Raw genomic sequence first — 14,729 nt, 5'->3', positions numbered from 1 at the left:
TGTCACACATCGCATTCAGATCTATGTCATGAAACATGAAGTTCATTTTGGACTAAGCTCTTGTTTTCACCTCTCATTTCATGTGCCAACATATTTGTATCCTACTAGGTCTATGATGTATCGCTGTTAGGCATGAAATGTTTTGTTACTTGTCATAAGTACCTTTAAGTTTCGTCACTCATCGTAAAGTAGCCTTACCTTGAGTTGTGTGCTTGCAATAGTGATGGCAGCTGCTGATGTGAAACCACTGATCACAGGACCAGATATGAATTCCACTATGAAACCTGTGTAGACAGGCAATGTGGGAAGTACTGATCAACGTAGTCAGAACCAGCATATAAAGCCATTTTTTAATCAAAAACAGCATCTTTTATAAGTTTGAAAACAATGCAAAGACAGGTGGCAACAGTACTTTAAATTCCCAGAGCTGCTTCTTGTGACAAAACAGATTGTGACAACTATGCAAGGCCAGTTTTAAAGATGTACTGACATGTTTTCAAAGTTCTGTAAACTGTACCACATGACCCTCGCACATAAAAAGATGACAGTTGATGAAGGTTGGGAAACATTAGACAGGTATTTCAATTTCATACTAAAGTTGGTTTCCAAATGCTCAATTTGGGACCATCAACATTATTGTGAGGTCATGACACAGAAAAATTTACTGACACAAGTGCTGCACACATGTCTTCTAGCTGCACACACAAGTCGCAGCTTCAGCGAATGCAGGAGTGAAGAGAGTCAATGTATTACGACATCATGACACATCTGCCGCCTCTGTATTCGAACCAAAACTGGTTTGTGCAATCAAGCACCATATAGTAAATTATACTTAAGGTCCAGAAGCACAGTCAAGTGATTCTTTAACAGTACTGCATGAGCGTCGACTGGCCGGCTGCTCAGCACCTAACAGCGCGAAGCGACAAGATCAACAAGAGTAGTGGATGTACACCAAGTTCAATGGATGCACAAGTTTCATCTGCTAGGCTCTTTCCACCAGCATGATGCAGCCTTTGGCATGAATAACTCGGTGCAAGCTCCGCAGCTTATCCGTGATAACGGCATCCTGCGAACTTCATGCACATGTTCTACTGTTGCTGATCTCATCGCTTCGTGCAGTTAGAAGGTGCTGACCGGTCGGCCAGTCGCCGCTGGTGCAGTACTGTTAAAGCATCGGTTGACTGCACATGTTGCTAGGCTAGTCGGTTCATAGTGCCCAGCAGATCATAAAAAATTATAGCCATTAAGCGCAAAACAAACAAGCACGGAAGGAGACAAAGACTTGGCGCTACCCTTGTCACCCTCCATCCTTCCTTGTTTGCGCTAAGCGACCATAAATCTTTACGGTCTACTAACCTATACTTCGGGTGTTCCGACACTTGCCAGTATTTTTTTACTAGGGTTTAGAAGGTATGGACCTAAGTTTAAAGCACAAATTTCAAGTGCAAAATGTCAGGTTGCAAATTTCATGTTGGTATTCCTAAAAATGATGCGAGAGGTTTAACCCGACACTTCCAAGAAAATTTAGCTTGACAGCTTTTGCCCGACAACTGCAAAGCAGTGTTTTAAAACTGGACAACAAAAATTACAGCCTAGGAAAAGTAATGGTGGAAAATCAATTCATTTCAAGCTCTTGAAACTCACCTAGGTTGAGCAATCCCATGAGGATTTGGATGACTCCCGAGAGGAATGTAAGGATGACAGCAAATGTGGGCCCACCAACGTGTGTGTACTCCCCAGTCATGATGGACATGATGGCTGTGGGACCAATGGTAAGGTCCTTGCAACTCCCAAAGATGGTATACATGAAGCTTCCCATGAATGCCGTGTACAGCCCATACTGCACAGCATGTGAAAATGTTGAAAATAAATGTCACTTCCACAGAGTGCAAGCTGATGATGCCAAGCAAACTGTGTGAAACAAACACTAGAATTAGGCACATTTACAACACAGACTCCACACATCCCAATCGCAGGTGTACCTTTCTGTGCCCGTGATCATTTTGCACATTTCAATTGAAGTTTGTTAAATACCAGCAGGCCCACACAAAGTTTTGTTAAGTATGCCATCTTTAGTAATAGTATTGTGAACATCAGCATTATGTATTAAAGTGCCAAGAGAACAAAAAGATAATGGCAGTGAGAGTAACAGGTCTGAAACCACTGAAATAACTGAGGTGTCATGCAGAGCAAGTTTGTAGATAATAACTTGTTCAAATCGTGTAACAATACCTAAAAGGATTTTATGTCCCTATGTAACACCCATTATACAAAAAACACTGTTAACAGAGAGCTACCAGTTATTTCTGACCAGCTAGGTTTATCATGTACCAAATACATAGGCATTTTTGTATTCTGTCTCTCTCGAAGTAAGGCTATTATGACTAGGAAGGAATCAAACTACCTCGTGATAAGCAGCAGAACATAAGCACCAGCTGAGCAAGCACCATTATGTTCAAAGCATGAACACCCTTTCTCGGAAGGACAGACAAACTGGACAGAGCTATCAAAAAAAGAAAAATGCCCGGAGTTTTATGGGCACAAACCACCATCTGATTATGAGGCACACACTGTAGTGAGAGACTCCGGATTAATTTTGACCACCTGCAGTTCTTTGAACATGCTTGAATAGACAACTTTTTGCTGGCTGCTGTGTGGCCTCGTAAACAACTTCGATAACTAGGTATGTGCCACTGGGTATGTGCCAATTTTTCGTCTAAGCCCCTGAACAGATGTGCCGCTGTGACACAGGGGGTATGAACTATAAAGCCTTAAATTTATTTAGGCATACATCGTACTTCTCTGCGCAAACAGCTCTCTCATCAACAATCTTTCCTCGACACGCATCATACATTATCACCTTACTCGTGACTCAGACACCTAAACGGCTACAGGTGACAAGGCTGTGCTTATGTCATCCACTACTGTTATTGTCTCACTAACACAAAGAAGCTTCAATTCATTTAGATTCTAACATTGCGTTGAATCTGCTAGCTGTTGAGTGCTTCTTTAATTTTTATAATTACGGTGAAAGCCTTAGACGGCTCATGGGATGAAAAATCCGATGTCCGGCCTTATAGAACCAAAATTCAATGACCCTAAAATTGATGAAGCCACCCATAAGCACTGGTGAGAGTTAACCCACGACTATTGGTCTTAATTAAGGCAAAGTTAATTAAGGCACTCAATCTCACAACCTTTGGTGGGGCCAAAACTTAATGGAACAATTGATGGTGCCACCATTGATGATGGCACCATCAATTTTGGCAGTGGTCGCACCTACAAACACTGGCGGGAGTCAAACCCACAACCTCTGATGTTAATTAAGGCACAGTTAACTAAGATAGAGTTAATTAAGCCACTAGAACCCACAAACTTTGGGAGTTGAACCCACGACCATTGGTGTGCATCGAACCCACAACCTTTGGTGTTAATGCAATGTTAATTATGGCACTCGGACCCTCGACCTTTGGTAGAACCAAAATCGATGGTCGAACACATAACCTTCGGTGTTAATTAGGGTGAGGTTAATTAAGCTACAGTTAAGGCACTCGAACCCACAACCATTGACGGGCATCTAACCCACAAGCTTTGGTATTAATTAAGGTGAAGTTAATTAAGATGCAGTTAATTTGGATATATTAAATTAAGGCACTGGAACCGATGACCTTTGGTGGGAGTTGTACCCATGACCTTTGGTGTTAAGGCACTGGAACCCACGACCTTTGGTCGGAATAAATTCAATGGCACCAGAATTGACGGTGCCACCATACAGGGTCGAACGCACAACCATTGGTGGGAGTCGAACCAATGACCTTTGATGTTAAAAGAGTTTAATGTTGGGCTAGTTGGTAATTTGACATGAGAACCATCTCGAAATAGTGCGCAACGAGAGAGCATAAATGAAAGGAAGATGAACACAGACACAAACTAACAACCGATTTTATTTAAGCCAGACCCACAGGTATATACATCTACAAGCTGTGCAGATGAACCATTAGAAGAAAAAAAAAAAAGAAGAAGCCAGTTCCATGCAGCAAAAGCTGTCAAAACAGCAAAGCTGGAGGTCACTTTCGAATGTTTGAAATCACATTTAGCACAATTTTCATGAAAGTCCTTTGTATCGTTGTCATTTTGCTAGATTCGAGCTTCGGTTCTGGATTGCGCACACCCTTCAGTTGTGTGAGGTTGTGATCAAGCCACAGACTATCACACACCTTGCAGCTGTGGCCACACTCATGGTCGAGGAATTCTTTCTTGAACTCCGTGGGAGGAACCTCCGTCGGAGGAACCTCGCTGCATTGACATCACTGCTCGTTGGCGAAACGTTGACGTCGCTGAAACGTCGACGACGATTTCAAGGGTTTAAACCTCACCACGACCTTTGCCAAGTATGTGGAGGCCGACGACAATGTTGCGACATGCGACGAAGTGTCGCTGGATGACGCCATCGAGGAGGCTTTGCTTAGTGCCGACACCGCTGTGACATCGAACGAGGACAACGACGGCGCCACAGATGCCATGCCTGTGCCTACCACGTTCGCCGAGGTGCTACGGCACATAGACGGCATCCGGAACTTCATCTGTTCACATGACACCGCAGAGGACCTCCTTTTGGACGGTGCCCAACTCGAGCGAAAGCTCTTGGTTCACGGATCAAACAAGGATCAAAAGAAACTTACCAACTTTTTTTAAAGTTCGCACCAGCTGGCAGGAATCACAGCAGTGGGCAATGGAGTGTCGTAAAGGTTCGTTTGAATAAAGCATGATTGGTACCTGTACTGCCGCATTAATTCTTATCGCATTAACTTTTTTGGTAATTTGGGTTTCGAAGCCCTGCAGAGTATGTTAGTAGTTTACATTGAAGTTTCTCGTAAATCCGTCATGCGAAAAAGTAGCATTTTTATAGGCATAATTTATGTTCAGATTTTAGTACGCTTTTTCGCGGTCCCGAAAAAGTCGTATAATCGGGGTTCCACTGTACTAGGTGGGCAATATTTGCCAATGTTGAAACAATATATATAGTAAGCAAACTGCATTACCTATCATGATTAACACCTCAAAACCAAGTACATGATTTAAACACAGTGTACAGTACCGACATTATGCATAATCCTCACAAATGACAAGCACAGCTTTCTTTAGAACTAAATTGCAGTAACTCTCTGTTAGATGCCTAATCCCACTCTCCCAATGATGGAGCTGAGTACTGTAATTGCATACACGTAAAGCAATTTTGTGCAGTGATAGCACTAGCCCAATTGCAGCATTCAGAATTCAGCACTCACACACAGTGGAGTGAAAACATTATCTGTGAGTTAGAACCAACCAATAGCAAGCTGAACCGGGCCCATCCTGGTTATGGTAGGAGCTTGCCACACCAATACAAGGCCAGAATCACGCACTGCCACTGTTTTTTTTTTTCTCTTTTTTTATTTGTACTAGAATTTGAAATTGGGTAGGTAATTGCACTAAAGAACGAAACACAGTGTGAGGGACAGGGCAAGTGATGTGCTGCTCAATGATCATTTTTTCTCATTGCAATCCTCCAGGAGACCTTGATATGCCATAATAGGGCCATTTTCGGGGCTCAAGGGGGCGCTTTAGCTCAGAACCAATTCCCATTTACCTACTTCAATACATGTAAAATGATGAAATGCTCTCATAACATAATCATTCAACTGATTTAAATAAATTTTCTTGCATTTATAGAGAAATTCAGATTCTACGGACTGAGAATATTAAACTAGGGCCTCAAATGCTTTGCAAAAGTTGAGAAAAATTTTAGTAAGTTTTCAAGTAAGTAATCGTAGTAAGTTTTCAGACAAGTTTACAAGCACAAGACTACACCAAGAACAGATATTATAGTTCCATCAACTGCATCTGTTAGCGCTTGAAGCAAATGAATGTGATATGTTAGTATACACAGCTTATATGAAATTGCTACAATGTTTACGAGGGTTTAGCAAAAGTCGCACTGGCTAATTTTGGTATATTTTTACGCCACATCAATTTTCTTCATTTTAGATGTACGAATAAGGTACAATTTACAGAATTGTGATATTGCTACGGAAGAGTATTTGCGATCACGAAGAGGCGAGCAGTGTGAAGGCGACGACGACGATTAGAGGCTAGCGCGGGCTGTTGCCTCTTGGCCAAGCACGCGCGCCGTATTTAAAAAAAAATATACTTGTATATAGCTTTTCATCTGCGTCTTCCCACGTAACATATCTGGTGGAGGTGGACGTTCCCTGTACCTCGTCACGGAGCTTCGCAGTGGATGGTATGTCGAGCCTTCCTTCATGGCTCCTGGCGACGACAACTCGACTCCGCCGCCTCCGACACCTGCTGCCACTTCGACGACCTACATCACTCTCCCCGCTCCCCGTGATCCTGGCGTATTCTCGGGCAAAGATGGAGAAGACGTCGATGACTGGATCAGCCTGTACGAACACGTCAGCCGCAATAACTGGTGGGACCCTACTATCATGCTCGCGAACGTAGCCTTTTACCTTGGTGGCACACCTCGAGTTTGGTTTCGGACGCACGAAGGTGAGCTCACCAGTTGGGATTCACTTAAGCAAAAGGTTCGAGACTTGTTCGGCAACCCCTACAGTCACCAACTTGCCACGCAGAAGGCACTTTCCATCCGTGTGCAGACGTCAACAGAGCCCTATGTCACGTACATTCAGGACGTCTTGGCTCTGTGCCGCAAAGTTGACGCACACATGACTGAGTAAGACAAGGTTTCCCACATCCAAAAAGGCATTGCCGATGATGCCTTCAACTTGCTCGTTTGCAATAATGTGGCGATGGTGGATGCATTTATAAAAGAGTGCCGCCGCCTGGAACTTGCTAAAAGCCGACGTATTGACCAGCAGTTTGCCCGGCATTGACCAGCAGTTGACTTTTAATGCTGAGCTAGAGAGTCAAGCAATTGGCACGTTAGTTTTCTTATAGGTTACAACTTGCAACTATTCTTGTAAAAAATTAATGCTTAGATCAGTAGATTTAAACTTTTTGCTTCAAAGGCCCCTCACCAGGTCTGGTCATTTTGTGCTGACAAGTGTAGTACATACAATGCGCGCTAATGATCGCATCTGATAAGTACTACATCGCTGCGTGCTGCAGAAAGAGCTGAAATTTTAAACTAATGATGTTTGCCCTTCTCCTCAGGGGTGCCCCACCCCCAACCGGAGAGTCGACACCAATCGTGCAAGTGCGCTAGGTACATCGCTGAGCTGTGACGTCACTTTCAGTGTCCCATGATTTTAATAAAACCTACAAACCGACTGTCTGCATGTCGTTGTTTTACTTTGTAATGTAGCAAGAGAGATGTACTTCCGTTTCCTCTGATTGTTCCTATGTCATGTAGTCACGCGCGCAGAGAGCGAAACTGTCATTTTCTACCATGTTCCAGCGTGCGATCATGCACCGTGATCAGCTTGGGTCTGCCTCAACGTTCGTGCAGCACTGACTTATACCGCTAGAAAGGCGTTCTCGTGCACAGTGAACAGAATGTGGGCTGTGCAAAACAAGACAAATGAAACAGCTCACGTGGAAGATCTTCAGCAGTAGTACGCCGTGCAGCAAAAAAGCATGAGAAAAAAGAAGGCAGGGCCCATGATGTACGCGTCATGTGATTCTCACATGACGCGTACATCATGTAGGGAAGGAATTTTGTTTGCAGAGGCTAGACGGGGCAAATGGAGAGAGTGTCTATGTTGGCAGTGCCACTCGCCTTTTGAAATCATGGGTTCGCGGCACTGAAATATTTCTATCTCGGCTATTAATGAACCAATCTGAAAAATTCTTGAGGCAGAACACTCCCTAGAGGGCGGTGTGCAAGAACTTTCAGAAAATAACCAAAATTTGCCATGTGGCTTGGTGAAGGGCTTGGTGAAGGATCCAATTCAGTGCAGTGAATGCCGGGCAAAACAATTTCTTCATTCCAATGTATTCAGATAAAATACTCTTGGGCTAAAGCTTCTCCTTAAGTGCTGTATTTTATTTATTTATTTATTTATTTATTTATTTACTTACTTACAGATACTGCAGGCCCTCTTCAGGCCCATGCAGTAGTGGGTACAACCAACAAAAGATAGAAACGCAAAGAATACAAAGTACAAAAAGGAAAAAGAAAGGAAATCTAATGAATATAGAAATAAACATAGCGTAGTAATAATGAGCGTATAAATGTAATGCACAGAAGGCTATACAGACGCAAATACAAAGCGCTGATCCAGCTTTTACCAATGTTACTTGGCTGCATGCTGAAAACAATGACTGTATGGTCTATGTTAACAGTCAAGTGCAAAAATTTTTATAAGATCATTGAATGATTGTGTTGTACTAGTGTTAACCACTTCCTCTGGCAACCTGTTCCATAGTAGATAGCGTGGGGAAATAAGGAACAGTGATGTAAATTGAGCTGGCTAAAAAGATGTCTGTCTTACTGTGGTGCGTCCGATCAAAGCATTTACATGGCTCCTTAACACAATGTTTTTGAGATAATTTAAAATGGTCATGATGAAGCTGATAAAGAAATATCAGAACACTGTTCTACACTGAGTGAATTTTTTCAAGCTTGCCCTATTACAAGGAATGGATACACTAGAGGCATGAACAAGTGGAATAAATTAAAGGGTCACTGAAAGGGCTTTGAAAAATTTTGTAGATGCGTAGGATACAGCCACAGTAAAACATCCTTGCCACAGTTTAAGTGAAACGTTCCATATTAAAAGAGCTATGGACTACTACAAGTTACCCTCCTCCCTAGCCATGCTTTTTCTCCAACTCGTTCACCGAGAGAACGGGGCTAATCTCTGCCATGGGTGGCTCTGCATCATGATAAACGAGAAGAAAGGGGGTTAACCGAAGGCCCGATTTTTATTGGTCATATCATAAGAAGTCATAAGTCCTTGGTGGCACCAATCTAGCTGCACACAAAAGTGAGAAAATGTCTTATCTCTAGCTTGTAACACCCATTGGTCAAAATTAAGGTTGTCTGTATTCGGTATTTAACCACTAGTGAAGCCATTAATCACAGCAATATTTCATTATTCATTGCTGGGCAGATTGGAGTACACAATGCAGAACATAAATGAGAAGTGTGCGCTCAATAAGTCTTTCACAGTCAATTTTATATGCATTGTGCTCGTTCACCGAGAGAACGGGGCTAATCTCTGCCATGAGTGGCTCTGCATCATGATAAACAAGAAGAAAGGGGGTTAACCGAAGGCCCGATTTTTATTGGTCATATCATAAGAAGCCAACAAACACTGACACCAAGGACAACATAGGGGAAATTACTTGTGCTTAATAAATGAAATAAAGAAATGATAAATTAATGAAAATGAAAGTGGATGAAAAAACTTGCCGCAGGTGGGGAACGATCCCACAACCTTCGCATTTCGTGAAGGTTGTGGGTCCTTGGTGTCAGTTTTTGTTGGCTTCTTATGATATGACTAATAAAAATCGGGCCCCTCGGTTAACCCCCTTTCTTCTCGTTTATTACATAACGAGGGTCTCAAATCCGGCAACATTCAAGCCTTCAGGTAACATGTGTGGGTTTATTGACCAGTTGCCTTCACCCAAAAAGATCACGCTCTCGTGACGCCTGCGGCAGAAAGGATGTTCCACATCCGCCGCCAAGGTCTGTGGGTGGTGACGCTGGCTAACACTCCTACGGTTCTACTAGAAAACATGAATGCCCAAGAAAGTGGATGGGGAAATGGCGCCGTGGTAGCTCAATTGGTAGAGCATTGCACGTGAAATGCGAAGGTTGTGGGATTGTTCCCCACCTGCAGCAAGTTTTTTTCATCCACTTTCATTTCTATTAATTTATCGTTTCCTTATTTCATTTATTAAGCACAAGTAATTTCCCCTATGTTGTCCTTGGTGTCAGTGTTTGTTGGTTTCTTATGATCTGCATCATGATGTGACATGTCCTTTACTTGCACTGTCTTGGAGAAAGCGGGTAACGCCTCTCCAACCTCTCCACTAGCCACCTGGCCGATGGTCCCCAAGCAGTGTTCATTGCGAGCGTTCTGTCGAAGTGCCGAGCGAGTCCAGCACTGTATTCCGATAAACATAGGCAAGCTAGAAGTTTTGATGGATGGGCGGAGGCATAAACAAAAGCCCCTCCATACTACTGCCGTGGTGTTGAAGGAGTCTTAGCGTAGATGTAAATGAGTGGCCTGAGCGGCCTGCACAGTCCAGCCATCTGGTGATGCAGAGCTTAATAAGCCAAACAGCTAATATTGCTGTAGCCGAGTATAAAACATTTTAAACATCTAGAAATACATGCTCATGATTATGCAGGTGCTGAAAATTTACACCAGCAGAAAGTTGGAACACACTTGGTTGCTGCTACAGTAGCTCTGCGTTTGTCCGGTTGAGTTTTGCGCCACCAGGTAGCTGTAACCTGCAAGCCACTCACGTTTGTGCCTCCGTCCATTTGGAAAAACGATCAGTCTGCTTGCGTTTGCCGCAATACGGGACATGCTAAAACTCTCTATTGTGGTAGTAATCCTCTGGCGTGAAGTGAAGGCCGCAAACGCGTAGATCCTGGCGCTGGACGGATACGGACAGCCGGATGCGCTGCATCCACTCCGCTCGTCTTTTGTCGCAGAGGGACACGATGTCGCAGCTTGACATGTCGCCAGATGCTACATTTGCAGCCCACAGTGCAACAAGGGCGATTCATGGTCCTCGCAAAAAGAAACCTCGAAACCAATTTTGACTGCGTAGCTCACATGAACAAGATGCATGTTGTAACACAAGCAGAATCCAATTGCTGTGCGTCAGAAGTGCTTAAGTGTAGTGATAAATTGTCATTGTGTATTCTCTTTCTGTTACTTATTTTTATATAAACAATTTAGCCAACATTTGAACTGCCTATTACAAAGAACATCTGACCTCCATAACGTTGAAAAAATTATTGATGACACTACCTGGGTAGCCATTGAACTACGTAGATTGTAACAAGGTGGCTGAAAACTCAGGGGAGCAGTGCCACTGCCTTCGATAGTGATGCAAATTTTTAAAACCTTATAATAAATGACACGCTTTATACGAAGCACTTAAACGTGTCTCAGTACATTTGTACAAAATTGTCGAAATCATTTCAGGGTCCTTTTAAATATATTGATTCCCTCCCACACTTAGTTTTTCCACCTCTCATGCCGTTCTCACATTAGACATTACTATAGGAGATTTCAAAAAGTGCCATGCTGGACTCTGGACATTAATGTAATTCTCTACATGTAATAACCATTACACAGCATTAAAGGTGATTTTAATTAAGCAACAAAATTGTTGTACAGACACATTCGGCTTTTTGCTTGTGCAACAATCTAGCTGCACACAAAAGTGAGAAAATGTCTCTTAGCTCTAGCTGGTAACACCCATTGGTCAAAATTAAGGTTGTCTGTATTCAGTATTTAACCACTAGTGAAGCCATTAATCACAGCAATATTTCATAATTCATTGCTGGGCAGATTGGAGTACACAATGCAGAACATAAATGAGAAGTGTGCACTCAATAAGTCTTTCACAGTCAATTTTATATGCATTGTGCTATAAACATATTCACTGTAGTATGGGTAATCAGTAAATTAAGGCAGTTATTTCTTTTAAACAAGTGTGAAAATGCAAATCTTTCCTGTAGTGCAGAAGTAATATCCTTGCAAAAAATCAATGCACAAAAAGCACTTTTGTTGCTTCTGATTGCACATATTGTGTCACCATCTCTTTGGAGCAAGAGAAGGATGTTTCTCTTGTTCATTCAGGGAATGCTCGGCTTGCTGCCCAAGATGACAGCGCTTGTTCCGGGATGCCATGCGCACCAACCCTCCGCCCTGGCCTACTGCGCGCCGATACTGCTGTCGGCGACGCATCTGCCCCTACTCGCCCTCGCCGATAACGACGTTCCTCGCTGCGTGACCATGCCTTTCACGGAACCGGCAGGCCAAACGTCATCGAGACCCTTCCGTATAAAAGGAGCTTCTTGGCGATCGGCTGGCAGTGGGCACGGCGGCAACGCCAAGATGAAGTGCTCAAACCCATTTCTCTTGTTCATTCAGGTGAGAAAATACTGCGGAAAATCATACCGCAGTGACAACGTTTTCTTGCTGTTGCTGCCGTGCCCACGGTCCATTCACTCATTGATTGAAATGTTTAGTAGCATAAGTACCTATGTGGGGTCATTGCTCCTGCTTAGTGGTGACATCGATACAAACCCCGGTCCCTCTGTGGCAGATCAGCTAAAACTCATATACGAGGACATACAGGAAATAAAAATGGGCAAGGCTGAAACTATGACAAAGTTAGAATCCATTGATAAAAAGCTAGAAAAAATCACAAGGCTTGAAAAACAGGTTTCCGACTGTCTGAAAAGGATAAGTGATCTTGAAGGTGACCTTGCCTTCACGCGAAAGAAAATCGATGAACTAGAAAATAGAAGTCGGCGATCTAACCTCATCATTTATGGCGTAAAAGAGGAACAAGGCGAAACCCCAGAAATTCTGCACGAAACAGTTTCTAAGAAAGTTTTCGGGGAAGTGCTAGACTTTAATACCCCAGCCATTGAAAGAATCCATCGCCTCGGAAACCGAAAGCCGAACAACGAAGACGATAAAAGCAGACCCATAATTCTGAAGTTGCTTGATCACCGTGACAAAGCGACTATTCTAAAACGATGTTCTAGGCTAAAAGGGTCCAGCTATTCAATCGACGAAGATTTTTCACGACCTATCCGGGAAGTAAGAAAGAAGTTGTGGCAAAAAACTAAAGCAAACCGTGATCGCAAGGAAAAGATATTTCTAGTCTACGACAAAGTCCGCATTGATGGCAGTCTTTTCGCCTGGGACAACGATTCAAACGACATCGTAGACTGTAAAAAAAACGAAGAACACATCAGCATGCGGACGCGCAGTGCTCAAAACCGCAATCAGCTACAATCATAAATTTAAACGCGCGCAGCCTGGTGAACAAATTCCACGAACTAGAAGCTGTTCTACTTGCTTACCAGCCTGATATCGCCGTCGTTACAGAGACATGGCTTCACTCGAACATTTTCAACCAAGAAATTGTGCCACCGGAATATGCAATTGTACGCAAAGATAGAAAGACAAGAGGTGGGGGCGTTGCACTGCTGTTTAGGCAAGGGATATCTTACAGCGTCATGCCCGAGGCTACAGGCATCGAGGCTGTTTGGTGCACCGTCCGTCTGAAAGATGATGTCTTCCATATTGGTGCAGTTTATCGGCCGCCTGATGCTGAGCCTCTATTCTTGGAATCTCTCTCAGAATACATGCAACAACACATCTCCTATGGCAGCAAAGTAATAATGGCGGGAGACTTTAACTTGCCTGACATAAGGTGGAACTCAATGACTCCAGGAAATGTTACGCTTGACACCATATCAGATATACAGTTAGCATATAACCTGACACAAATTGTCGATTTCCCAACCAGGGTAGTCGGTACCTCAAGTTCACTCTTAGATGTTGTGTTTATTAGTGACCATTTCCTTGAGAATACTGTTCACGTTGAACCCCTTGAAGGATTATCTGACCATAAGATGATATTTTGTTCTTTACAATTCCCAAATCCTGTACGAACGCTCGGTCCTATAAAGCGAGTGCTCTCATTCAAAGATGCAGACGATGCAGCTATCATGACCTACCTTGCCTTCAGCTATCAAAATTTTTTTGACCTCATTTCTGACCAGCAGTCGTCTATCGATGTGGTGTGGACCGAGTTTAAAGCCATTGTGACGCATTGTATAAACGCCTTTGTTCCACGAGTTCAAAGAAAAACTAGAAAACGCAGTCCATGGATGTGTCGTGATATAATCCACTTGAAGCGCAAAATAAAGAAGCTTAGGAAAAGATGAAAGTCGCATATGAGTAAAAAAACTGACTCGGAAATAACACTGCTAACGACATCATTGAAAAGTAAAGTACGTTGTGCCAAAAACAGTTTCCTGAAAAATTCATTGCACAGCTTTATCAGGAAATCGCCTCAAAAATTCTGGCGCTACCTAAGCATGAAGCGCTCTAACGTGCCCTCCATGAATGCTCAGGAAAGTAAACAAAAAGCTAACGCGTTTAACAAGTACTTTCAATCCATTTTCACCGTCGATAATGGTTCCCTCAACCACTTCGTCCCTAGCCACTGCCAAGAAAGCACTTTGGGCACCCCAAAAATATCACAAGCTGGCATATTATCTCTCTTGTTGAATTTAGATGAAAAGAAAAGCGATGGTCCAGATCAAATTCCAAACAGTTTCTTGAAAAGGTACGCAGAACCAGTAAGCAAGTTTCTTCATTTAATTTTCTTAAAGTCACTCCGTGAGAGCCGCCTTCCTGCAGAGTGGAAGGTTGCCAAAATAATTGCCATACCAAAATCAGGTGACACATCTTCCTTGTCTAACCACCGGCCAATTTCTTTAACATGCACGTGCTGCAAAATACTAGAGCACATAATCTTGAAACACTTAACAGAATTCGCGGAAGCAAACAATTTAATCTATTCAAACCAGCACGGTTTTCGAAACGGTTTATCAACAGTCACCCAATTCGTGGAAACCCTTCATGACTAAACTCAAAACATTAATGAGCAACTACAGGTAGACATAATCTTTATGGATTTCTCTAAAGCGTTTGATCGTGTTTCCCATGTTAAATTGCTTCACAAACTTAACCGCCTACTTGGTAACGGCC

General features: G+C 43.0%; 1 protein-coding gene across 11 annotated transcripts in view; it reads right to left on the bottom strand.

The window, feature by feature from the left end:
• The window catches only part of LOC140219924 (sodium-independent sulfate anion transporter-like), a 521,780-nt gene that overhangs the window by 222,643 nt on the left and 284,408 nt on the right, over positions 1-14,729 (bottom strand). For all 11 annotated transcript variants that reach the window (XM_072290106.1, XM_072290101.1, XM_072290100.1 and 8 more), the window contains exons 3-4: positions 1,645-1,840; positions 199-284 (exon numbers count right to left, since the gene is read on the bottom strand). In XM_072290106.1, coding sequence (XP_072146207.1) covers positions 199-284; positions 1,645-1,840 — 282 coding nt within the window. The remainder of the gene's footprint in view (positions 1-198; positions 285-1,644; positions 1,841-14,729) is intronic.

The sequence above is a fragment of the Dermacentor andersoni genome, chromosome 8 (genome assembly GCF_023375885.2).
Source record: "Dermacentor andersoni chromosome 8, qqDerAnde1_hic_scaffold, whole genome shotgun sequence".
Classification (NCBI taxonomy): Eukaryota; Metazoa; Arthropoda; class Arachnida; order Ixodida; family Ixodidae; genus Dermacentor; species Dermacentor andersoni.
This window is presented reverse-complemented; position numbering and strand designations above follow the sequence as displayed.